At 43.1% G+C, this 26,755-nt stretch overlaps 2 protein-coding genes across 5 annotated transcripts in view; both read left to right on the top strand.

The window, feature by feature from the left end:
• The first annotated feature begins 1,965 nt into the window (after positions 1–1,965).
• LOC139628221 (G2/mitotic-specific cyclin-B2-like) lies at positions 1,966–4,708 on the top strand. 4 transcript variants are annotated; one of them, XM_071489676.1, is made up of 8 exons: positions 1,966–2,131; positions 2,293–2,403; positions 2,999–3,259; positions 3,336–3,494; positions 3,702–3,938; positions 4,070–4,210; positions 4,296–4,406; positions 4,484–4,708. In XM_071489676.1, the coding sequence occupies exons 1-8, from the start codon at positions 2,108–2,110 to the stop codon at positions 4,592–4,594; spliced, it is 1,155 nt and encodes a 384-aa protein (XP_071345777.1). In that variant the 5' UTR covers positions 1,966–2,107; the 3' UTR covers positions 4,595–4,708. The 4 variants fall into 4 exon arrangements, with proteins under 4 accessions (XP_071345777.1, XP_071345779.1, XP_071345778.1 ...); XM_071489678.1 differs by having other exon boundaries at positions 3,002–3,259; XM_071489677.1 differs by having other exon boundaries at positions 1,973–2,131; positions 2,290–2,403; positions 3,002–3,259.
• A 2,037-nt stretch (positions 4,709–6,745) lies between these two features.
• LOC139628224 (CD82 antigen-like) overlaps positions 6,746–26,755 on the top strand; it is a 34,233-nt gene continuing 14,223 nt past the window's right edge. The window contains exons 1-3 of the mRNA XM_071489686.1: positions 6,746–6,901; positions 19,993–20,065; positions 23,512–23,584. Coding sequence (XP_071345787.1) covers positions 20,003–20,065; positions 23,512–23,584 — 136 coding nt within the window. The 5' untranslated portion in view covers positions 6,746–6,901; positions 19,993–20,002. The remainder of the gene's footprint in view (positions 6,902–19,992; positions 20,066–23,511; positions 23,585–26,755) is intronic.

Here is a 26,755-nt window from a genome sequence, read left to right on the forward strand (position 1 = left end):
GATACAACACCAATGCCAATTTATTTTTTATTTTTTGCTCTCAGGCTCTTTTGGAGATTTCTCTTCCCCTCCTACAGCTTGTTTTAGTTTTTCCAGCTGTGAACGTCAGTGGTATATAAAAGTCGACTATATTTAGTTTACGTTATGTCCAAGTGATTGTAATTGTGTCAGTTTTTACTGCGTAGAGTTAGTGTGTCTAGATCTGTCTGGATTTGGGACATGGCAGAACTTTCTATCTAAAGCACAGTGCAAACAGTTTCAGTGCCGTCAGCTGTACTGAAGCAGTTGGATCTTACCAATATTTATATAGTTTTACTCTGTATTGTTCACAAATCCACCGACGGCTCTATCCTGTCTGTAGCTCTAGGACTTCAGATCCTACTGAAGACATAAACCTTTAAAAACATGTCACTGCGTATTTCAGGCAGCAGGACTGTGTGTGTGTGTGTGTGTGTGATTGAGTCAAAATAAACTACAGTGTGTGTGTCGGTGGTGATGACAGAACATGTCGCCCAGTGCGGCTCACTGATGTGTTTTTAATAGTTTTAAACAACAATTAAGCTTCAAGGCTCAGAGGAACAAAACACACACTGCGACACACACAGTAGTTGTTAGTGGGAAACTTCCATTAGTGGTTTTGGTCTTTTCATGAGTTGACAAAAAGAAAAATACAGAAAATCACAGGCTGAATCATTTAAATTCTGTTTGTCAGGAGAAAGGAAGCAGAGAACTGTTAAAAGACTTCATCAGCAGCTTCAGTTAAAAAACTCATTGTTTTTTTACTGAGTGAAGTCAGACATGAAAGAATATATGAGGATTTTAAATAAGGTCTTCATGTCAGTTTCTCAGGGAAGCTTCCTGCAGCCTTAAAGCTGCTCTAATCACTATTTTAGTGTTATCTGATGGTTATGATCACATGACTAACGTACCAACCACATACCTGCTCTACAGACTATTTTAGCATCTTTCAGCTCCTTGTTTTGATTTTACCACTCGTTACTTTGCTGTTTTGATTCACTCTTCACTCTCATCACTGTAGTTTCCAGCAGCTGTTTTTAACTAAGACGTCTGATAAACCCACTGTACATCCAGCAGCTGAGGAGATGGGTTTTTTACAAATCAGAGCTAAAACAAACATTTATATTCATCCGTTGGACATAAACATGTTACAGAATGAATCATGATACAGAATGAATTATAATATGATGCTGTTTTGTGTCTGCTGGATAAAGGAATGAGCAATTGCTTTATTTTTGCCATGCTAATTATTTTTTTATTCTTTTGTTTTCATTGCTACAGGAATGTTGACGAGCTGAGTTGAAATGATTTGTCGATTAAACTAATAAGTCAGTTGCCAGAAAATTAATCTGCAACTATTCTGGTAATCGATTAATCATTTCAGATATTTTTCAACTAAAAATGCCAAACATTTGCTGTTTCCAGCTTCTCAAATGTGTGGACTTTTTAATGTATTTGCTTAAAAACTTGTAACCATGTAAACTGAAATTATTTAAGACTTTTAGTAGGCATTTGAAGACGTCATCTGGCTGCAGTAAACTGTAAAAGACAGTTTTCATTATTTTTGGACATTTTTTACAAATCAAACATTTCAATCAAACATTTTAAACATTAAACATTATTTTGATTGACAAGATAATGTGCAGAATAATTAACAGTGAAAATGACTGTTAGTTGCAGACCTACTGTAAATAAATAAATAAAATAAATAAATAAATTGAATAAATAAATTGAATAAATGAAAGACAAATAAATAAGAAACACTGATTTTAGAACATATTATATAAATGTGTTGCTCATGTTGCCATAGTAACTAATTCAAATTAATAACGTATGTTTTTTTAATTTTAAACGTCACTCATGCGGTAGCGTTGACCTGAGTTGTCAGCCAATCAGGAGCGTCCTACCAAATCAGCATCCAATCAGATTCGACGGAGCGCTATTTGAAGGCTGCTGGCGTCGCTACCGTTTACCTGCTCGTCCCGGTGCTCCCGGATCTCGTCGGTAACTTGTGTCGGTTGTCGCTTGAATAAATCACCGAGTCGCTTCTCTGAGTCCCGGGTTGACGCCTCCGTTGCCGCTGTTCAACATGGCGTCTGTGGAAGTCTGTGCTGTGAGTGACCCGAGTCCATGTCGCTGTTTCCCCGCTGTTAGCGGAGCTGTCCGCCGCTCCTCTGTCCGCTCCCCGCGGCGCTTCTGCCTTTATAACCGTCACAGTCTGATTTTTATCCGTGTTCAGTAACTCTGTGGTTGGTTTTCCTCCTCTCGAAGCAGCGGCCGGCCGCAGCGAACCCGGCGAAGATGGGTAAAGCCACGGCAGCGGGTCAGAGGAGAGCCGCTCTCGGAGAGATCACCAACTTTCCCGGGGCGGCGGTCAACACGAAGGTAACAACATGGCGGAGCCGCACGGCCCCTTCTCTCCCGGCGGGGCTCCCTGCGGGCTGAGGCCGCTGCAGCTGCGCTCTGGGTCCGTGAATCACACGATGACCGGAGACAAACTGAACACAAGCTGCACTATGTGTCCAAAAGTATGTGGACGCTGCAGGGGAGGAAAACACGGCACTGACCCTGAGCACAAGCTCCATGAAAACATTGTTCTGTTGTTAATGTCTAAATATATTTAGGTGAGACAAAACATCTGCATATGTTAACTTGGACCGTAGGAAACTGAGTTTGATTTTTATTTTGACATTTTGCCAACCAGTGATTAATATCTGAATTGGCTTTATGAGCTGCAGCTCTTGCACAGAGCCCTGACCTCAACCTCAACCAAGGCTTCAGGGGTGAACCTGAACACGATTGTGAGCCAGACCTTATCACCCAGCACCAGTGTTGGACCTCACTAATGAGACGCTGCACTGAAGGAAAGCTGCTGTAGTGGCTCGGGTTTTCTTCCTAACTTGAACCTTGTTCATTTACAGTTTAATTTAACAAGACCCACGTACCAAAACTAAAAGCTGCATCTGACTTGTTTCCTCAGAAGAGGGGACCAGCCAAAGCACCAGCCAAAGCCAAACCCCCTGTGGTGGAGCCTCCGGTAATCCAGGTCCAAGCCCCTGCAGATCCCGTCCCTTCGGTTTCAGAGGGGTCGGCTGACGTGTCCATGAAGGAGGAGGAACTGTGCCAGGCTTTCTCTGAGGCGCTGCTCACTGTGCAGGACGTGGACGAGCAGGACGGGGACCTGCCGCAGCTCTGCTCAGAATACGTCAAAGATATCTACAAGTATCTGCACGTCCTGGAGGTGATTTATTCTCCACTCGGCCAAACCTGCTGCTCTTCTCTCTGCTGTTTTGTTTGACAGCATTGTGTCTCTACAGGTGGAGCAGGCTGTACGGCCCAACTACATGCAGGGTTATGACATCACTGAACGCATGCGAGCTCTTCTGATCGACTGGCTGGTCCAGGTCCACTCCAGGTTCCAGCTGCTGCAGGAGACTCTGTACCTCACAGTTGCCATCCTGGATCGTTTTCTGCAGGTGAGGCCTGTCTCAGGTGTCTCCTCATTGGGCCTCAAGCACGAACCAGTCATACAAACAAGATTTGTTCTGAAATTGCATTCACAAGCCGTTTAAGAGAATTTATGGGATATAATCTTAGGATGGAATATGAAAATGTCTTTGCATGAGGGCCTTATGTGTATTTTGTGAGCTGTATAAATTTAAACTCTTTCCTGCTGTCTTCAGGTCCAGCCGGTGTCTCGCAGGAAGCTGCAGCTTGCTGGTGTGACGGCCATGTTGGTGGCCTGTAAATATGAGGAGATGTACGCTCCAGAGGTCGGAGACTTTGCCTACATCACCGACAACGCATTTACAAAGTCTCAGATTCTGGAGATGGAGCAGATGGTTCTGAGGACCCTCAGTTTCCAGCTGGGACGTCCTCTTCCACTGCACTTCCTCCGGCGGGCTTCAAAGGTGGCCAGTGTGAGTCTGTAATTGTAGAACTTGGATTTATTGATTTTTTTTTTTTTTTTTTTAAAGCGACCAATGGTAAGACTTAGCAAAATGTTTCCAAGTGTCCTCAGTTCTCAGCATGTTCTGGACGTTTGTCTCAGTCTGATGTAGAGAGACACACACTGGCCAAGTACCTGATGGAGCTGACCCTCCTCGACTACGACATGGTGCACTATCGGCCCTCTGAGGTCGCCGCTGCCTCCCTGTGTCTCGCTCAGCAGCTGCTCGGCGGGCTGTCCTGGGTCAGTTTAATTCAAGTGACTGGTTAATGTTTATAATTTGCGTCTCTGCTGCTGAAACTAAACTCACTTGTTCTGCCCTCGTCAGTCTCCTGCACAGCAGCACTACTCTACTTACGACGAGGCCCATCTGAAGCCCATCATGCAGCACATCGCCAAAAACGTTGTGACTGTGAATGAAGGCAGAACAAAGTTCCTGGTGAGTTTTCTGTCAAAGAGCAGAGTTAGATTTTTGTGTGAAGAGATAATGAAGTTAAACAATGTGTTTCTCTGCAGGCTGTGAAGAACAAGTACTCGAGCAGCAAGCTGATGAAGATCAGCCTCATCCCTCAGCTGCAGTCACCGCTCATCAAGAACATGGCGGCTGCTCTGCTCAACAACCCTTGAGGCGAACTTTGTTTTGTCAGTGGACTTTTCACTTGCACTTTATTTTGGATTGATCACAACCTGTGGAGAAAGCTTTTAGTTTGTAATAAAATGTTTTTATGATTTTTAAGCCAAGCATCATGGTTTGTTGGCCATTGATTCCTTAGTTTTGCTTTTATGTTGACATTTTTGATTATGATTTTACTCTTGAGTTGTGTGGGGTGTTTTTTTTGTGTCTCTCTCCCTTCCCTTGGAGAAGACCATCTTTATTTAAACAGTCTGGCTTTGAAATGTTGGACTTGGTAAAGAGATAATCTGTGGAGCTTTATACTGACTGTTTTTACCTCAGTGAGTTGAGCAGGTGCCTTATTTGTGCTCAGGTTTTTGTCCCTAATAGACATTTACAGACCCCTGAGCTGTCCTGAAACCAAATGTCTCTGTCTCAGTTTTTAAATGACACCATCTGAAGAGTTAAGTGGGGTAACGAGTCAAAAATCACTACTTCAGCGTTGAATTCCATATTTCAAGGTTTAATGTTCAGATCATGATTTATCAAATAAATGAAGTAGAAACTGCAATATTTCCTTCTGAAATGTAGTTGATACAAAAGAGAAGCATGAAGTTGAAATACTTAAAATACATTTCTGTTATTTGAGTAAATGTGCTTGTTCTGACATCTGATGTGACATAAACCAGTGAGAAAATAAATCCTGGCTGAGGTCAGCAGCTCACATAGTGTCATTAATCCTGAGCATCACTCATCTGTTAAACCATCTGAAGTCTCCGTCTCCGCTGAGAACCCGTGTCTCCAGCCCCTCGCTTCGTTTGACGCCTGAACTTTGCATCATTACGTTGAGACAATCAGACATTTAGCTCTGCAGGGACAGTGTGTCCGAGGTCCTGACGTCCGAGGCCGCAGAATAACATCATTTATTAACGCAGCTCGTCTTCCCTCATGCTGGACTGACTGACTGTATACGCTGTGTGTGGAGGAGCATTGTACTCTTTAGACTGACCCTGACCTCACCACCACCCCCACCCCCTCCATCCAGACAGGTCTGTTAGGACTGAATGATGTGACACGACTGTAATCTGCTTCACACAACAGAAATATTACATCTTATCTGAAAACCTCCTACACAGGCCTCCCAACAGTTTACACACACACACATATACATAGGCCTGTGTGTGTTATGGTCAAAAGCTAAGCTTGATGGTTATTTAATAGGTTTATTTCCAGTGTGTTTAGACTCTAATTTTCACTACTTTTTGGCTGTTAAGTACAGTTTTGATTATTTCCCCACCTAAATTTTATTCTTGTTTATGTGGATAGGTTTTGGAAATGTCTTTATGTTTGGAAATAAAATTTACAGACTATAGTTTTGCCCTCAAGTTAATAAATTAAATGATTAAAAAAAAGAAAAGAACGAGTTTACAGCCATGCTAACAGCTGTGGAGCGGTGCTTTGAGCTAAATGCTAATGTCAGCATGCTAACATCAAGCTTTATTGGTTTTCATCATCATTTCACCGTTTGTATTTATTGTGTGAATTACTCTCAGATTTACATTAACCTGTACAAATGGTGCTATATAAATAAAATGTTGCTTTTTGACTGGCTGCTAACATGCTGATGCTTAACAGGTTAGCATGCTAACATTTGCTAATTAGCACTAAACACAAAACACAGCACCCCAGGAGGTCGCTGCACCCAACCAAGAAATAGTATTTATGTACAGGAACCTGCTGTAAAGCCAGTACATCTCGTATCTGTTATTTATTTAGGAGCTGGTCAGCAGTTTTCTTAACTTCAGACAGAGCCAGGCTAACAGTTTCCCTCTGTTTCCACTGTTTATGCTAAGCTAAGCTAATGGTCTCCATGAGCGTGGTATCACTGGGTTTTATTTCTCTTTTCTCTACAGGTTCGGTGAGTATTTGTGCATCAGATCTGTTGATGGCGGCTTTGAGGCTGTGTTCAACAGAAAGATGATTAATTAAACCAGTTGTAATGTACAGGTTTACTGTGAAGTCAGTAAAGCTAATGAAGCAGTTTATGCTAATAAGATAATAATGAGAATGTGACTGTATTCAAACACGCGGGGGTTAAAGCCTCTGACTCGTTAGTTCCCGTATCCGCCACACGGTGGACCTGTGAGGCTCCCGCCGCCTCCTCCCGCCTCCCCCCGCCTCCTCCCGCCGCCCTGCTCCGCCCACCGAGCAGGAGGCTCCTCAGTCCGAGCAGGAGTCCGCTCACAGCGCACGCAGGACCCGCACAGCTGCCCGCAACGCGACCGCAACACTTTTCTCCGCAGTTCAGCGCAGGACGACACGTAAGTAAAGATCAGCTGATCCCGAGCTGATCCGGGACCTGGGGACGGAAACCGACCCGCTGATCGACACGAGGCTGCCCGGGTGATCGGGTTCAGATCGATCAGACGGTCGATTGATCCGGAGTCTGTGAAACCGGCCGCATGTTGAGGCTGTGGTGTGATTTTAATGAAGTGAGGATGAGGAGGGTGGTGATGTGGCGGCTGTGTGGATGATTCGTGTGTCTGACAGGAGACAGATGAAAGTTTCCTGTTTGAAATGGGCTGAAATATTCTCCTGTGACAACTGGTGAAGTTTACCTGTTACCCTCCAGAGGCTCTTTAAGCAAAATGGATTAAAATATCACAAAAATGTGCATAACTCAAAGTTTGTCAGAGGTGTATCTGCTGCAGCCTGAGCCTCTGAAGCATCCCTGCCCTGCCCTGCTCACAGTAGGTGGAGTTCCCTGTGAAATCTGGTGCAAACAGAAACTGAAGGTGAAGTCCTCCAGCTGTGTCGCTGAGAGTGGACTTTGTCTCAAACTGGACTTTATCGGCTTCTTATTCTTGCAGCCTGATTCAGTCAATATCCAGCATGTTAGGATGATGAGTGTTTGAGCTTCATGCCTAACAGGAGGGTGGTGTGGACGAGGGTGTAGTAGTCTCTGAAATTATACTCCAGCTTCTTTTGCTTGTTAAACAAAGAAGTGTCCAGTTTCTCGTGTCTGTTGGTTGTGACCTGATGAACCAGAGTCTTTTTCTTTCTGAAGACATGAAAATATCCAACATTTCACTTGTAAAAAGGCAGAATTAGAGGAAAGTCTGTAAAAAAATCTTATGTTGTGTAGCAGAAATAGATCTGTGTGCTTCCTGTCCCGTTAGCCTGGTTTCTGTTGTGTTGAATAAATTCAGATCATCATGGGACTCAAGCGCTCTGATCATGACTCACGGAGGCGTCTCGGAACAAATTTACCAAAACATATTTAAACAAGCTAATGAAGCTGGAAAAACATGAGAAAACTAAAGTTTACAACAGGAGTTTTAGGCTGTTTTCGAGTCCTGGGCTGTCACTTTAATTAATAATATAAATATCCAAACTGTAATGACCAGTTGTAAATAAAAGCAGCCCCAGAGCTCAGCACACTGTGGTGGTCCAGCAGGGGGCGCTCTCAAAGGTCAGTTTGACCTGTTGTTGTGCGGTTGACGTCTCAGGAAACTCAGCTAACTGATAAAAACGGAGGACGATCAGAAAATACTGAAAAATACCATCACCGTGTCCCAGAGCGTGACGTCCTCGTATGTCTACGTGAGGAGCTGGAACCAGAAAAATGCTGTAATTCGTCTTAAAAAAGGCTCAGAACAAATAATAAATGAACAAGATGGCTGCCAGCTGAGTTTTATTGAGCGATCGACTAATCGCAGCTCTAGTCGTGTTCTGTGCAGGTGTTGATTTAACCTGTTGTGTGTTGAGCTCTCTGGGCCACCGTACTTATTGATCTGTTGTGAAAGTAGCAGCTGATTCATTTTCTTTCCGTCAGTTGATCAGTTAATCATGTCAGCTGTAGAAGCTGAGAGCCCAGCCCCCCCCCCCCCCCCCCCCCCCCCCCCCCCCCGACGGACCCACATCTGAAATATCAAACTTCAACATCCAGTTGTTCTTCTGCAGGACGATCGACCCGACCCCTGTTAAAGCCGACTGGGACGGTTGAGTGTTTATGAGGACTGGTCTGTTACAGATGGAAATGTGGGTCAGTGTTTTTTGTGCATGGTGGCATCAACGGCCAGTCAATATTTCAGCCCCCCCCCCCCCCGAGCTCTTCCATCGTTTCCTCAACATGTGAGCTAGTAAATCAGTTCAGCTGCAGGCCTGCTTCACTCCAGCATGACCTTAATTACCTTTCCATACTCCGGGAACAGAAAACCGTGTCTTGTTGAATGGGTTATGCTGAGCTGGAGTCCGCGGGTGTGAGCGCTGAGGGTTTGGATGTTTGTCAGACAAGGAGCGAGAATGTTTTCAGAGTCACCTTCATGAGCCGTGGACCCGTTTGGCTGCATTCTGGCTGCCTTCGCTGTCAAGACTCCTGCAGCTGCCAGAGACATGAGTTGACATGAGTTTACCCTGATTGTGTATTAAAGGCCCCATGTTGTATAAAGGTGGATGTCCATGTGTTTGTGATCATAAAGCAGGTCTAGGTTCTATATTAATACTGTGAAAGTATCAAAGCCTCAGTCCACAGAGAAATGCACACAGCCTGTATTCAGAAACTGAGCCTTAAAACCAGCCGTCAGGACTTCTGCAACTTTGTGATGTCACAACAAAGCAGCCCCACCCACCTGGACCCACCATCCAACCTTTCAGGATTTGAGTGTTTACCTGAAATCTGCTAGATTCTTATTGGATCACTCAGAAAACGGTCAGCCAATCAGAAGAGAGTCTAATATATCTTCTGATGGAGAGCAACGCTTCAGATAAAACACAGAAGAAGAGTAAATATGGGACCTTTAATGGAGAGAGGATGTTGCACAGAAATAAGAGCTGCATGTGATTGAGACTCAACCCACAGTGATGATGCATGAGGCCATAACCTGTTTACCCTGTTTGTGGAATTGCCCTGGAGGTGATTATAGGTTTAATAAGGTTTGAACCACTCAAGCTGCTCACATTTCTCCTCCACCACAAACAACACAAGTCCAGGTTTGCTGCTGTTGCTGTCGGACCAGAGCCACTTTTCTCTGTAATGCAAACACTTCATGAACTAAGACAAAACCGAAAGTGAAGTAGTGGAGTTCCTTCAACTCCCAGGAAACTTTACAATCCTTTAAAGCTCGATCGATCAATAATCAGAACCATTTTTATCATTCAAGACAGTTTTTAAGTAAACAGTTGAATATTTGCTGGTTCCAGTTTCTGAATTGTGAGGATTTGCTGCTTTGCTTTGTCAGACATGATAGTGAAGTAAAGGTCTTTGGGTTTTGGACAAAACAAGAAATCACAATTGATCAATGAATCGATTAATCAATAAGAAAACAGTTAATTCAGAAAATAATTATCAATACTGAAAACAATCAAGAGCTGCAGGATTAATAAAACCCAGACAGACATGTTGCAGCTGAGGGAGGCAGCGATGTGTTTGAGTGTAGGAGGAAAAAGGAGAATTGTTGAGACGAGTTTTGTATCTTCTGTCGACTTGCTTCACGCTGTGGGACGAGCGCCTGAGTTTCAGTCTAAACAAGCAGGAGACTTGAGCGTCTCCTTTTCCCCACACCCCGCCCCCTCTGCAGCGTCGTCATGGAAACGTGCACAGCTCGCCCTTTTTCAGCGGAGCGGGAGTGGAGCTGTCTGGGAGGCCACAAACTGGTCAAACGTTGAATTAATGAAGGTGGGCGGGGTCCACTTACGGGCCAGCTCAGGCAGAACCTCTTTGTTTTGGTGACCCCCCCCCCCTTCTAACTGTGCACCCACAACCCTCGCCCTGAATGCTGCACGCTTTCAGTGTCGTCGCTGTCAGATTAACTGAGTGGGACTTTACGACACTGAGGTTCATTCAGTGACTTCTTTCAGTGCTGTAAATTTCAACTGTCCAGTTAAGGAAGTGTGTTTCTGTTCACCTGTTTTCATTCACGTTTTTAATTAGCAGTTAAGAACCAGACATGTTGGTGTGTGGGTAAAATGTGACAGGAGCAGAAACAGACTTGGTGAGTAAACGCTGACGTACACGAACCATGAGACTTAAACGTCGCTCAAGCTTCCGGTGAACAGACGAAAACATCAGATCTGTATTGAGCGATGATGAGGAGGCCGGAACCTTCCTCACATTTAAACGTCAGATTTCCATCATGTTTTCCATCGTTTGAGGTTCGACTGGAGCTTTTTTAATGACCTCATCCTGTTGTGTCTGCAGTGGTTTGTTGGCACCTGGTTGGAGAATCAGCTCTTTGTGTTTGAATAACAGTGGATGGATACGAGCAGTGATTTGCATAATTTGTTTTGCAGATTTTCTAGTAGGTTCAGTTTAAATTTGGATGGAAACTTGACCAGTGTTGGTCAGAGACACATTAGCTGTGCGGTGGGTCTGTGGACCTGTGTGCAGCCACTGAGGCTGAGCTGGACGGTCAGTAAATCCTCCACACTGTCGCCTGCTTGTCAAACCACAAGGTCTTGTTCCTGTTTCTACATGTGTGGAATAGAAAAGATCAGATGACGGAGCCGGACTGAGAACATGTGACCAGTGCCGCTGAGTAATAAGTAAAGTAATTTACTTTGTCAATTTCAAACAGTGATTTCAAACTGGTTCCAGTTTCTGAAATTGAAGGATTTTCTGTTTTTATTTGTCCTCTCTGGCAGTAAATCGGAAACTTTGGGTTTTGTACAGTTAGTCAGAAAAAAGCACTTTCCTACTATTTTCTGATGTTTTTTTTGTAGAATCAAGAAAAATAGATAATGAAATAATCAGTAGTTGCAGCTCTGATCTCATTGTTTATATCTCTTGTCTATTTCAAGTCAGATATGAAGCAGGTTGATGGTTAAGTTGATCGCGTGTTGATTAACTTGCAGTGCGTCTGTTGTCAGATTGAGTTTCTCTCCACAGGGTGTGGAGCTCACGTCGTCTGAGGTGCAGAAAGGTGGGTGGGGCCGGTGGGGTCGGCGGGGTCGGTGGGGTCAGGTGTCTCTGAAGACGAGGTCTCACGGTGAGGGAAGGGCGTCTTTCAAACGGCCGTGTCTGTTTTTATTGTGCGGAGGAAACGTAAGGCCGCAGCAGCTCGCCGTGTGTCGAGTTTCCCCTTTTGTCGCTGCAGAGAAAATAGTGTCTGAAAGCTGCTTTTGTTGTGGTGGCCCCTCTGAGGTGGGACCCAGTGAGGGGCAGTGGGTGGAGGCGCTGTTGTTCAGGTGGGGAGAGGAGGAGGAGGAGGAGGAGGATTTGTCTGTACAGTGTGTGTGTGTGTAGCTGTGTGAAAAATTTGTTCAGTGTAAATTCTTTAAGCAACAGACCCTGTGAGCTGGATCGATCAGTCGATGGCAGCGGCTGAAGAAGTACTCTAAACTTTAACTCAAGTAAAAGTACTAATACAACAATGTAAAAATACTTGTTCAAGAGTTTACTGCAGTAAAAGTTCATCAGACTCAGTTGTAGAAATTTGAGGTGTAAAGATTCTGAAACTGAGACGAGAACCACGAAGCCAAAGATGGAAAAGTGAGGATCAGCTGCATCTACACCTGAGTGTGCAGGTGTCCAATCACGATCGAGTAATCACACCTGCAGTAAAAGTTTAGCTCAAGATAGAGAATTATCCTGAGAGAGTAAAAGTACTGACTCTGATTTATTATTATTATTATTATTATTATTATTCTATCTGAAGCTTCATTTTACTGCTCAAACTGGTTTTAGTGACTTCATAAACAGTTAAACTAGCTCAGTGGAGTGGCTCCCAACCTAGGGATCCGGACCCCTTCAGAGGGTCACCACATAAATCTTAGGGGCCGTCAGGTGATCAACAGCAGAGTAAAGAAGAGAAAAGTTCTGCTGCATGAATCTGTTTCCAGTTTTGAGCTTGGTCAGAGGTTGAGATTGGATACCGTGAACCAGGGAGGTTTTTATTTTGAGAGTAGGAACCAACTGTTTTAAACACGTTACCAACACAGCAAAGTGAAAAGTGTCTGCAGAGACTGTAGTGTGCTTCACATCAGACAGATGTTCAAAGATTAAAAATCACTGATTCAATCAGTGAGATCGTGGTAAAGGGCGAGTTATGAGAATTTATAGTGTGAATCGTTCCTCAGGTTTCAGGAGTTGTAATTAAAGATTCAGGCCTCCTTCGTTCAGTGGTTTCAAACTTTGAGTTTTTAGAAATAATATGTGAGAAGTGTTTTGTTCTCTCAGCCTCGACAGATCAACACTGGCTTTGTTTGTCCTGTTGTCCTAATAATCAGATTTAAATTTCAGGCTACAAATAGATTCTGAGCTGTTTATGACAACAACAGCGACAGAAAACAAAAGAGTTTATTGTTGCTGTTGTCGCCTCACGCGCCTCCTGCACATTTCTGCATGAGTCAAAGAGTGTGAGCGGCGTGGAGCCGGCGTCCGAGCCACGCTGCTCAGAGGCAGCGAGGGGAGGACGCTCCAGTCGACGCCGTCAGAGGAGAAGCTCTCGTCTCCACAGAGAGCGAGGAGAGACAACATCACCACAATGACATGAACGTTTTTTACAACGACAATAACAACATGAGCTCCTTCCTCTCAGATTCCAGCTGAGCTGCAACTAATCATCATTTCTCTTGTTTTGGCTCAAACACAAAGATTTTTATTTATTCCCACAAAAGACGAGAAGCTGAAAACAGCAAATATTTGATGTTTTTTCTTGAAAAATGACTAAAACGATTGATCAGTTATCAAAACAGGTCATTTTCTCTCAACCAACCAACTAATTGATTAACCACTGTGGCTCCAGATTTCACTGTCACTTCTTGTCACCGCTCACACTGTTACTCATAAATTCCAGTGATAATTTAGAGCTGAAATGATTAATTGATTGACAGACAGAAATTCACTGGTTCCAGTTTCTCAGATGTGAATATTTGCTGGTTTTACGTTTTGGATTTGAAACAGTTGGTCAGAAACAAACCATTCAGACGTGGTCTGGGCATTTTCCACAGTTTACTGACATTTTATATACATTTATATGTGATGAACATACGCTCAGTGGTCACAGGTTTAGAACTGAATGCATTTATTTATATATATATATATTTTTTCCATCATTTATTTTTCAGGGCAGTTTTGTGATTGCTATATAGCCAGTATTATTATTATTATTATTTATTTTTTAAATTATTATTCATCTTTATTTATAGAGCACTTTTCAAACGCTGTGTTACAAAGACAGCGAAATAAAATCGTTTAAATCAATAGATTTCAAAATGAGGAAAAACAGATAAAAAGTTCAAACACTCAGGTGTAAAAAAACCAATATAGAGTAATTATAAAAGGAATAAAACAGTTTGAGGGAAAGTAAAACCAGGAAAAGCTCTCTGATAAAAGTATGTTTGAAGGAGAGGTGGCGGACTCAGCCGACTGTGTCAACACGACAGCAGCTGAAGATGTTGTCGAGCTACAGTCACCACTGCTCCCGGCAGGAAACATTACAGATTGGCCCCTGTAATGTTGGCAGTGTTTTTGTATCCACACAGCTTTGTTGTGACGCTGACCGGTTTCCATCTCTTATAAAACCTGATGAAGTTTGAGACGAAGCCTCGATGAGGGACGATCAGTGAGCGCTGAGCGGTGGACAGGGAGCAGAGTTTGTCTGAAACCGTCATCATCTCACTGTGGGCGATGCTGAAACGGTCCAGGCAGAAGCAGGTGAGCTGAGGTGAGACTCTCACCTGTTGGATATTTCAGTCTGACCTCGGAGCGGAGGCGAGGGCCAGGTCGGCTGCGTTTTCTCTGAGTGTGTGAAACAGGAAGCTGCTGCGATGTTAAAGAAAAGCTGTGGAGCAGAAAGGCAAACACACTTTTATTATTTGTAGCTCAGACATTGGAAAAGTAGCGTCTATCAAAACACTTTCTTTATATTTTTTATTGTTACTGTGTTTATTGTTATTCACTGAAACATCAAAGCAAATTCCTCTTATGTGAATCCTACTTGTCTGATTGTGACAGATGAAGCAGAAACAGGAGATTAAGAAAACACTTTCATATCAGATGTTAAAGGGGAAGTTTGCAGGCAGGTGCATTTGGTGACTAATTCAAATAGTGAGAGGAAGTTCAGACGTAATAAGAAGGTATTGGTGAGAAATGTGGGCTTCTTGAAGTTTTTGGAAACAGCTGGAAACTAGAGACTTAACTGAGTCTTCATCATCTCAGACTGACGTGCTATTTTCTTCACTCTTAAATATAAAGGTTTGTGCGCAGATGAAGAGAAACTTTCTTATCTGCAGTTGTTTTCATTTTGTGTTGTTGCGTCATTTGTTGTAACTGGAGCTGTGTGTTGTTGTGCCTGGTACAGGAGGGGGAGGAAGAAGAGGAGGAGGAGGAGGAGGAGGAGGAGGAGGAGGATTAAAATCAAGGAGTGACGAACAGGAGAGGAGTGGAAGTGGGTTTTTTTAATTCCGACTCAGAATGAAAAAAAGGAGAAGTGAAAAGTCTGTGTGTGATATGAGAGTGTTTTATTGTTGCTGTCACAGGAGGTTTGAGCGGACGTTAAACCGAGCTGCTGCACAGATATCTGACTTTTATTGCACTGCTGTCCAATAAGGAGAGAGGCTTTAATGTGGCTGTTGCCAGGGAGAAAATCCTGTCGTATTGATAATAATTTCATCCTTTCAAAACAGTATTTAAAGTCCTTCACAGAGCAGTGGAACAGAAGGATCAGAATAAATAAAACATGAGGCTTTGGCTGATATTCAATAATATAAAATCACTTATGGATCATATTGATTATGACTATATTGGGGCTGGACAGTGCACAATTACCCTTTAACCTTGTATAAACAAGGAGAGATGCATTGTGCCAGGTTATAACAAAAAAAGCTAATTTCCACCTGTTGTCCCTGAGCAGGGACATAAAAAACTGAAAAGATGTAAATAAAAACCAGGTCGAACTTACAGGCAATATCATCCCAGTATCCCAGCTCATCTGATCCCAAAAAGAACAACATCACAATTACAACACAAAGGTGCAAACACAACTTTCAAAACAGTCATTTCCACACCGTTAAGCTAATCTGCACCACTCCAACTACATATGTAACCCAGGTCCATCTGACCCGTGGATACGTTTCTTTTTCACATCAGGAAAATCTCAGGTGTTTATAGTAAAATGAATAATGTCTGGATTCTGTCGAGCGGCTTCAGTTTCAGCTCCTGGTTTTGTTGGTGCTGGATCGACGCCGTGACTCACTGGGACATTTGAACAGAACAGAGCCTTTGTTAAAGTTATGAGGAACACTTGGTTAAAATGTCACATCTGGATTTTACCCTGTTATGAAAGACTTGAGATGAAAAGTACAAAAGTTGAATCAGCCAGAGTGAGTCAGAAACACCTGCACAGGTGTGTGTGTTTGTGTTTGTTTTAATTTTTAACCTTTAACCTCTACATGGATTCACTGAAAAGTCTCTGATGGTCGAACAGAACTGGAGCCTGGTTCCCAGAACGTCTCCCTTTACATCTCTGCTCACTGTGACCACAGCAAAACCAACTGTGATCCAAGAACTGAGCACAAACAGCCTCTCATCACCAGCCACAGTCAGACAAAGACTGGAGATTATTCTCCTGTGAACATGCTGGTGGAATCCACTCAACCTCTTCACTGAGCGACTGCAGGTAAATCACCTGCAACTAATGAATCATTTTCATTGTTGATTAATCTGTGGATGATTTTCACCACTGATTGATTCATCGTTTATTCCCTCAGTTATTTTGTTAAATCCCCAAATATTCAGTTTAAAATGATGTAAAACAGAAAAACAAAATATTCCTCATGTTCTTGAAGCTGGAACCAGAGAACAGTTTGTGTTTGAAACCATGAAGTGATCATCAAAACTGAACTTCTTGACTAATTGAGACACGACAAACACTGAATGTGCAGTTTGTTTTTTTCAGACCTGTCAGACTTGACTCGTCTCAGTCTTGACAAACTTCCTCTTGCTTTTCATGTATGTGGTTATTTAGTCAGAGGTCTGGTGTAATTAGTGCAGCACTGAGGCTTGTGTGTTCTCGTGTCTGGGCACATTTACATGTAGTTTGACTGAGACCTACTTCAGTCATGAGCTCTCCTCCCGTCAAGACCAGGACCTCAGTCTCACTTGTGTTTTCTGGTCACTGTGAACTCAGTGTGTGTGTGTGTGTGTGTGTGTGTGTATGACGGCCGCATCACTTCAACCCAGCGGTCGATAGCTGACTCTGTGTGGTGACCTGGACTTGTTCCCTGTGACCACTGATTCCCAGATAACCCAGATTCAAAGTCTGTGTGAACTGGGTCAGAACTCGACCCGCGGTGCGTCGGTTCTCTGCAGCACGTTCATGACGTTCACAGCCGCATAACGTTCTCTGGACAGTGTAGAATGATAATAAACAGGAGAGCGTTTCTATTCTTGGTCGTTGACTTGTTGCACAGTTCTGCACAGACTTGAATTCTCTGCAGCTGTGACTGGTATCTTCCCTATGGTTTAATTTATGAGACCCTTTCAGAGCCCTCCATCGTCAACCACTTCAGGCCTATAAATTAATTGAAACATCGTGTGCATTCCTCTTTTCATTCAGCAGCTGCAGCACAAAGTGGCTCCGTGGCACTTCTACATTTAACAGAGTCTTTGTTTCAGGACCTTTTTTTTTTCTCCAACCAGAAGCACATAAAAGCCTTTGTTGTGTTTACAACCTCCAGTTCTCAATTTAGATCTCCGGGAAGCCTTGAAGGCATCATAATGTAATGTTAAGGAAACTGGTGATGGTGTGTTTGTGTTATTGTTAATAAATCCCATGAAAAGACCAAAACCATTGGAGTCAAGGCTCCACAGCAAAAGTTGTGAGTTGAGTCTTGGTAGAAGCTCGGTGAGTTACAGTAGAGACCGGCAGGGTGATGATGATGATGATGATGATGATGATGATGATGATGATGCTCTGCTCAGTCACAGCAGCTTTCTGAGCTTCGTCCTATTTTCTCTACACTGTGCTTTTCTGCTCCGGCTGCTTTGTTCAGGTTTATACAGAATTTCATCCAGTGAAGTTTTATTGAAGAGGCTGAAAAAAGCTCTGAACACCAGACCACTGAGTTCATACAGTTCATTTAAAGCACATCTCCTGTCTGTAAACAAAGTTACAGGGTCAACGGGGCAGATTCACAGGTTATGACAAACACAGCCTGAAAAGAATTCATGAAAAGAAGCAAACTGTGGCGACTTCATTGAAACGACCAGAAGTTTTTCTGTTTTAGGGACGAGCAGGACTGAACTCGTCATCCACAGCTGAAACCAGAGCCCGATTCCTCCTGTGTGACCGGTGTTTGTTAAAGGTTCAGTTTGTTTTAGGAAATAACCGACCCCTGATTCAGGGGCTGGATCCTTAGGAGGCTGCATTTGAAGGCCGGTTGCGTCACAGCGGCGCGACTAGGCCGACCCATTTCAACGGCTCCTTCAAATGCAGCCGAGAAACGCAGCCCTCTTTCCAACAGGTGAACCCTTCGTGGCCCAACCTGTCCCAAGGATGATCAGCTGGTCCTCCGTAGGCCAGATTGTCTCATTTTGGTTGACGACAGCTACGAAGGGCCACACCTTCGTGGACCACGTCCTTCGAAGGATGCGGCCCCTGAGCCTGAGGATTACACTTTCAGCTCAGGGGACAACTGTTAAAATCAAGGGCCTGAAAACCTCAAGTTTTTGTAAAGAGAAGTTCTGTGTTGTCACGGTTGCTCGGCAACAGGAGGGTTGTGACGCAACAGTAAGAGCGGGCACAGCTGGTGACGCAAAGTGAAAACCCTCCGGAGACCAGACGTCTCATAACGGCCCTGCCTTCGAAGACCGCGGCGTCTGAAGGATGTGGCCCCTGAACTGGGACACAGCTCAGGTGTTTTTATCTTCGCTGCTTCGTTTGAAGTGAAATCTTTACCCGCTTGTTCTCCGAGGGTTTAATCTGGAGCCTCAGTCTCTCTGCAGGATCGGAGACCTGGTCTTTGTTAAGGTCCAGTCTGCTCTGTTTACAGACTAATACCTTCCATCTGGCTCCTCTGCCACGTTTTGCCAAAATGTTTTTCCCATTGCATATTCTCTTCCCTCTGTCATCCCTGCAGGTGCCCCCCCCAACCCAACCCAACCCCCCCATCTCCCTCTAAACTGGCACAGACAGTGTTGTAACAGTAACCCATTTACAGTGATGGGAATGTGGGTCGGACACACGGGCACTGTGCTCACGCCGCAGGCTTCACTGCCAGGAGGAAATATCGAGCCAGGACGACATATTTCACCCAGATTCTCATAGATTTATTGGACAGTAAGAGGCCATTACGGGGGTGGGGGGGAACAGAGAGATGCTGCGTTCATGCCGGGCTGGAGTTTTCGTAAATATGAGCCACCACACGGGAGGAGAAAAGTTTTTAAGTTCTGAAAGTGATTTTTGATGCACTTTTGAAATTTGTTTCTGTGAACAAACTCACAGATCTGTCTGCTTTCAGACATAATTAATAATTCAAATTATTATTATTTTAGGTTTATTAGGTTTAGGTTCATTTCTGATGTGATGTTAGATGTGAATATGGGTGAAAAGGCTGCTTTTAAACAACTGTGTTTATGGGAATTTTCTGAATATTTCAGCTCGTGTAGAAACGATAGAACTGGACTGACTCAGGGTTGTGGGCAGGACAGTGACAGATTTATGTTTTCTTGTCATTTATCAGCTGTTTTTTATGTGATACCAACATATGTAACACGGACAACATACAGAACATAAACAGGAAATGTAAGAAAAATAAAACACAAGAAAATAGAAGGAAAAACACTGAAAATCCTTGAGGGAAAAGCTTCTTGTCACCGTTCAAACCTTTTGTTTCTGTACAGTCTTGAGATCTGTCAGGTTATTTCATTAAAAACAGTAAATCTGTCTTTTCTACAGAGCTGAGAGCAGAGCAGAAAATGAGCCTCTGATCTGCAAATATAAAAAAAAAATCTTTGAAGATCAACAAAATGTCATTTCTATTTAAATCTGCAGTTTTCTGAATGAAAATACTCGTATCTGTACTAAATATTCTTCTTCTCACAGTTATGTTGTCGTATTGTTTCCCTGTGTGTCTGTTTGAACGTTGGTGTTAGCGGGTTGGAAAGTGTGAGGCAGCAGGGTTCAGAGGGTATGACTCTGGCCCCTCCTCTGTCATTGTACTGGTTTGTATGGGTGTAATCCAGGAGATTTGAGCCCCCCAGTCCTGATCATGATCATCCAGACCAGCTTAGCAACACAAGTCTGTGGTTCTTCCAGCATCTGTCACCACTTGTTGACGTCAAGCTCATCCCCAAAGCAAATCTGGGTCCACGCTGTGCTTACGTTTCATTAAACCGCCGATAGAGAACGACGTCACCCGTCGCCGCTGTTTGTGTGATTTGTGTTGTGACTGTTGTGTTTTGTGTTTGCAGATACGGCACCATGGGGAAAGGCTGCACGACAGTGACCAAGTACTTCCTGTTCCTCTTCAACCTCATCTTCTTTGTGAGTATTCTACCACTGTTGTTAAGGAGCTGATCTCAGTACACTTCCTGTCTACGTTTTTCTCTGGTCACAAGTAGAATCACATTTCTAAGAAAGTAAATGAAGATAGATTCGGCTGTGACCGTCCTCAGCCTCCGGGTCACTGAACAGGGCTGGTAACCGGAGCTGAGGTCGTCACGTTACGTCCAGCTTCTGCAACTCAACACAATCTCTCATCGTCATCTGAAAAAGTTTAACAGCGACGACTCTGTCAACTCCAAACACGGCAGCGTGGATCATCACGTCATCGTAACCTCTCGGTTCAATACAAGAAACTTTATTGGTCCCCAGAGAGCAACTTAAAGGGCCCATAGTGTACACATTAAGAATATTATGTAATATTATGAGAATGACAATAACATGGGAGAATTACAATACTAATGCAAATAAATAACTGTAAACATAAATAAATCCATAAAACCTTTTTTCACCTTTCTACACTGTGAATAACCTAAAGATCATTTAACATTTAACTTCCATTTAACATCATTTAACTGAAGTGAAATCATTTAAAGTTATTTCATCATCTGACGACTGAAGACGTGTGAGATAAAAATGTCATAATAAAACACTGTGTCCATGAAATGTGGGTTTAATTACACTCAGCAACAATGTGAGGCGTCCGTATTTTTATTGTTTTAACTTCCTCATCAGTTTAGTGGGAAACTGATCATTATAGTTACTCTGATATGATGTGAACATAATAAAAATAAATGATGTTGGTTTAAATCACTAAAAACCGCAGATATTGAATAAACAACAACCGAACTGATCTAAATATATCTACTGCTCTGGATCTTTAGTTTTCAGTGTCAATACAAAGGTCAGTGGGATTTTAAATGAGAGTTTTTATTATATCTGGAGCCTGAAGTTCTGGTTTCACTTTGACTCATTAAACATCGTGTGTAGTTGGTCAATAAAATGGACCTTGGACATGGTGCCGATAGCAGCTTAAACAAGCAGAGACACTGTTCAATCCATTCCTCACACTTCTGATTCTACTTTCTTTTCTTTGTTTTCATTGCGTCGGTGTCAGTGAATATTTGCATTATGTGGGCTCACGTCCCACTCAGCAGCTGTGTGCTAATATTTGGCTGCTGAGCAAAATAATAAATCACTGCCTGGAAGTGTGAAAGAAAGTCGGCGCCCAGACGTAGCTCAGTTCATCAAGAGGAGGAGTCTCAACCGGAAACAGGAGCACACACTGTGGATTAGTTTTCACATGGTTTAAGTGTCTAAAGTTGTGTTTCTCCGACATCAGTTGTCATCAGTAGTTTAGTGAGCAGCTTGGTGTCGACTGTTCATTCATCTTCTGTTTCCGAGTCTTAATTACTCTGCAGACGAGGCGTTCGTGGCCTAGTTACCAGGGCGATGCGATACTTTCTCGTTTCCTCCCTCTGCTGTGGAAATGAAATCTGTGATCTGAGGATAAGAGCTTCTTAACAACGGTGCACACAGACACACACAGACACACACTGTGTGTTTGTATTCCTACACAACACAGGACTGAAGGGGCTCGGTGTGGGAGTGAGGACGTTTAGATTCTCCTCACCTCCGTCCTGGGACAGTTCAGGCTCTTTGATAGATGAGTGTCAATTTATTATTTTCATTTAAAATATCCCCCATCAGATACTTTCATACTGAACCTCAGCTTCTTCCTCGCACATAATCATCATTTTTGAGTTTTGAATTGATAATTGAATTTGAGTCTTAAGTCAAAAGACATCTCATCTGACAGCAGTAAAATCTGTCCTGTCTGTGCCAGAAATAAGGAATTAAACAGGTTATATTTACCCCTGAGGCCTGACCACTGAGTGACCTCAGTGTATATTTAGTTTAGGAATTTGTCAACTAAAGCAACATGAAATGAAATGAGCACTGAGTTTTTATAATATCTAGTTACAGTAAGTGGTTCCTTTAAGGCTGATGTCAGTGTTTTCTAAATTTGTCAATTTTCAGGACATTTAAAGGTCAAATATTTTACTCTTCTTCTGTGTTTTATCTGAAGTGTTGATCTCCATCAGAAGATATATTTGTGGTTTTAAGAACCAAAAACCATCTCAGTGTAGTTTTACATCTCCTCTCTCAGGCTTCTCTCTGGAGCTCTAGTAACAACAGGTCAGTCAGCCAATCAGAGGAGAGGATCTGAGCCTCTCTTCTGATTGGGTGACTGTTTTCTGAGTGATCCAATAAAAAATATAGCAGATTCGGCCCTGGCAATTTTCTCTCTGGACCGGCCCACCACTGGACCAACGAACCCCCCCCAAATAAGGTATATTGGCCTGTACAACCCCCTAAGCCAAATGGATGCAACTGAATTTGACGGGCCGCGGGGCGCTGAACATAGCCTATGTAGCCTACAGAAATAAATAACTTAAAAATTACCTAACCCGGTTGCACAGATTATCAGTCCGAGCCTGCTGTGTGGGACCTTTAAGTCTTCGTTGTGACACTGGAGTTAAGCACATTAATGATGCTAACATGCAGATATAATGTTCACCTTTTCACTTGTGTCTATTTTTGTCAACAATGTTAATAATTGGTTGAACACACGAGAGTCTGAGCTGCGGCCTCCAGAGGAAGCTTGATAAATGTCTCTCTGCTCTGGTTTCAGTATCTTTGCAGCTTCTGACTGAATCTGTGGTTTCACTCCTTCCTGCCTGTTGGTACTTTCTGATATCAGCCTGATTTTACTGCTCACTCGTCACTGTCAGTGGCATCTGAGATGTGTTCATTTACTGTCGATTCAAACATGTTCTCCACCGGCAAACCAGCTGTGCAGCAGCTATTGGAAATGTATTATAGAGCTTCTAATGGTGAATAATTGTTTTGTTATAAATCATCTTCTTCTTGCTTTGTTGGTCAAAACAAGACGTTTGAAGGCTCCACCTTCGGCTCTGGGGAAAATATGATCACATTCTTCACTATTTTCACACATTTTATTAAAAAACTGTTAATAAATTAACTGAGTAAATAGCAGCAGATTAATAATTATTGATAATAATCATCATTAGTTGCAGCTAACACAGAAGAGCCTAGAGCTGCAGTTCCTCTAATGACCACTAGAGTCCTGCTCCAACAGTGAGTCAGTCCCCATAGACTCCCATGTTCAAATGTCCAACATGTTTACAGCCTGGTACAAAAACTGTTGTACGGGGGTGAATTTAATAGAACTCACTGAAGTCTCGGCTCCACACACCCCACCTCTGTGCTCATGGAAGAGCCAGGAGGGAGGCGGAGTCAGGCTCTGCCAAGATGGCGACGACGCAGAAACCTGTTTGTCACTGAGGCTACGTCCATCTTTAATTACAGTCTGTGGCTGCAGCTCTAAACAAAGCTCTGACCTGTGTGTGTGTGTGTGTGTGTGTGTGTGTGTGCGTGTGCGTGTGCGTGTGTTCGTGTTCCAGCTGTTCGGGGTCGCCATCATGGGCTTCGGACTGTGGCTCCTCCTGGACAATCAGAGCTTCATCGTCGTCCTGAGTAAGTTCCTGAATCTTCTGTAATGTACATTTCCTGTGATTGAAGCTGAGCCTGAACAGACTGAATCAGAAACTGGCTCCCAGGTGAATCCTCCTTCAGGTGAATCCTCCTTCAGGTGAATCCTCCTTCAGGTGGGTCATCAGTAGGTGACCTGCAGGGACGTTTTCTTCTTCACGTGACCTGTTGTTCTTTGTGTGTTGTGGTGCCGCTGCAGGCTGAACTGAAGATTAGATCAAACCTTTGGAGCTGCTCTCTGGCTCCATTTCACAGCGATGACGATTAAAGCATAAACAAAACAAGGGGCCAATAGTTTTTTTTCCAGTGGATCCTTCACACTAATCCACTTGTAGAGCTGATGTAGGCCAATACAAATGGAGCAATGATTAACAGGCTGAAAACAGGCCAAGTTCTGGCTGCAGGCTGCCTGTGTGTGTGTGTGTGTGTGTGTGTGTGTGTGTGTGTGTGTGTGTGTGTGTGTGTGTGAGGAGAGACAGAAACAGGCGTCACACACTGAACTGTTGAAACACGAGAAGCTTCAGACCTGGATTATAAATAAGTTCTTTTGATAATTAAATGTTCTTTTCTCATTTTAAGTGAAATCAGTTCTGTAATAAGTTTTTAAAGCTTAATTTACATAAAAAGTATAGTATAGTATAGTATATAGTAAATAGTATAGCTTGTTTCCCTTTTTCTTTTTTTTTTTTCTTTTTTTTTTTTTAATTGGAGTATGTGCAAAAGTTTGGGCACCCTCCTGAGCCAGTACTTCATACCCCCACCTCTCCTTTGGGTCTTCCTGGTTCTGGTGGATTTTCAGCCTCCTCCTGCAGAGAACTTCAGGTTTTTAAAGCTTCAGTTTGCATCTCTTGACGTGGTTCGTGGTGGATGTTGAGGTCCGGCTCAGTTCACCGTCCTGCTGAGGAAACCAGCCTCTGCTCAGGACTTCTGCAGCTGAGTGTTTCCACCCTCGTGTTTCACAGCCGGCAGATGTTTTCTCCTTTATCTTTTCCCCACACACACCTCTGCTGATTGAGTCTGAACAGTTTGATGTGCAGTTTGATCTGAAGCTTTTCTTGGTCTTCCAGATCTTGTCTTAACTCCCACAGTTTCCCTTCACTGACGTCTCTTATTGACCTTTCAGACGGTGGAAATTTCAAGATGGAAGTTCTTTGATGTCTTTTTATATCCTCTCCTGCAGCTCAGCTTCACTTTCAGATCCTCAGAGTCACAGATGTTATCATCAGTCGACTCTTCACCTGCCTTCAGTCTCTGGTACCAACCAGTTAATCCAGTTCTGTGTGTTTTCGCAGCAGTAAGGCGTCCAAACTCTGTTCATGTTTTTATTTTTTCTTCATGAAATGGTGTGTTAACATTTAAAGGAAGGCTCGTGTTTCATGCCCCTGTGCTGCAGACTTTTTGCAGCAGCTCCAGACTGAAGCTTCAAGCTTCATGTCAGACCGGTGCAGGTTTGTTCCTGAGGTGGAGGTGGAACCATCCTGAACACGTGCACACACACGTGCACGTTCACTGCACCTTCAACTGGCTCAAACAAACGAGTTTACAGGCAACATGTTTTAGTAGTTTTAGTGAATCTAAACTAAAAGGACATTAATGAACTTCAACAGTTTAGGAGACGTCATCTTGTGCATTTTTCACAATGTCATGACATTTTAATGATTAAATGAAATAATGACGTAAAAATAATAATGAGCAGATGAATCAAGAATGAAAATAATCTTGTTTTTCATTGCTGAAACAAACCTTTTCTGCCTTTGTGTCACATTTACAGATTCACTGTTGGTGTCTTTTAAAATCTCTTTTTACCAGTTGATATTTGGCTGATTGAGAACATTTTCAATCTTTTTATTGTATTTTGTTTGTGCTTTTCTTTATCTAATAATATCTGAAAAACACAAACTGTGTTAGAAATTTGAATAAAGCCGGTGAGGAGCTTTTTAAAGAAATGAAACTGACACCTTTTGTAGGTGTCAGCTTGTTGATGAGTTAGGACCTGACGGAGGCCACAGTGAGGCCTGAGCCCTGCTGAGGTGAGACGTGTCTTCGCTGTCTTTCTCCTCCATATGAGACCGTTCAGCTAAACACAAGTGTCCAGCAGATTTCCTCCAGTTTTTTTTGGTCTGTCTGGTTCTGGTCTGTGTTTTTAAAAAAAGAAATTCCTCTCAGCCACACAGCCACAAACAAACTCTCTGTCTCTCACTTTCAGCCTCTGTCTTTCTTGACTTGTTCCTGTCTTTCTCATCACGGCCTCACATGGCTTCACTCGGTCGTGTTCAAACTAATTTGGCTCATTAACTTTCTGCTTCTAAGATTAAATGAATAGTTTAATGTTTTTTTGGAAAGATGCTTATTCACTTTGTTGTAGAGAAGAAAACTGAGATCATCTCATCTCATGTTTGAGTGAAGCATAAAGAGCCGGAGGAAACAGAAACCATGACTCCATCCCTGCTCTTTTTTTACCCAGAGACACGAGAGAAAGTGTTGATCTGCTCTAATGTAAACCGGGACCGTTAGCATGGCTGGTCAGTTAGCATATTAGCTGCCTCTGCGTCCTCTGTCTTAGTTAATACTACAGCAACTATAACGAGCCAGAGTCGTCGTTTAAGATTAGGTGGTCAGTCCTGATCCTCGGCCATTTCTCCTTTCAGCGTCTGAAAATGTGAACGATAGAGCTCAAAGCTAAACACTTTTTAGACTTTTGATAATTACTAAACTGAGGTGAATGTGTCGTCGTTCTCTCTGTAAACTGTGGAGACAGTTTTGACTGAGAGTTTATCGACATAAAAACTTGTTTCTGTGCATGAAGCTGCACAAATAGAGAAAGAAATGAGTGGAAAATGTTCATCGTCATCGTCATCATCATTGTGGTCATAAGAAGGAGACAGTTTCTCACAGTTTGTGTCATATTAGCTCACAGGCCTGATGTCTGTCAAAGGTGTGAATTCACTTTTGAACAGTTTCCAGCAAACAGCTTTGATAGATAAAATCCTTTATTAATCCTTTGGGAAAATTCAGAAATTGTTTCTAAAGAGTGCAAATCCATAGTCCATATATGGGCTGTCATGACCTGTTATATCATCGTGTAAAGGTGCTTTTTGTCCCACTGCTGCGTGCACCTCCTCCGTCATGTGTTAACAGGAAACCCATCGACCTGTC

This window comes from Trachinotus anak, unplaced genomic scaffold, assembly GCF_046630095.1.
Source record: "Trachinotus anak isolate AG129_WGS33_773 ecotype Australia unplaced genomic scaffold, CSIRO_AGI_Tana_v1 ptg000011l, whole genome shotgun sequence".
Classification (NCBI taxonomy): domain Eukaryota; kingdom Metazoa; phylum Chordata; class Actinopteri; order Carangiformes; family Carangidae; genus Trachinotus; species Trachinotus anak.

Bases quoted from the DNA above. Each gene is read 5' to 3' on its own strand.
- LOC139628221 (XM_071489675.1), top strand. From the start codon at position 2,108: ATGGCGTCTGTGGAAGTCTGTGCT. The intron at 3,939-4,069 runs GTGAGTCTGTAA...CGTTTGTCTCAG, and splicing joins GGGCTTCAAAGGTGGCCAGT to TCTGATGTAGAGAGACACAC. The intron at 4,407-4,483 runs GTGAGTTTTCTG...GTTTCTCTGCAG, and splicing joins AAGGCAGAACAAAGTTCCTG to GCTGTGAAGAACAAGTACTC.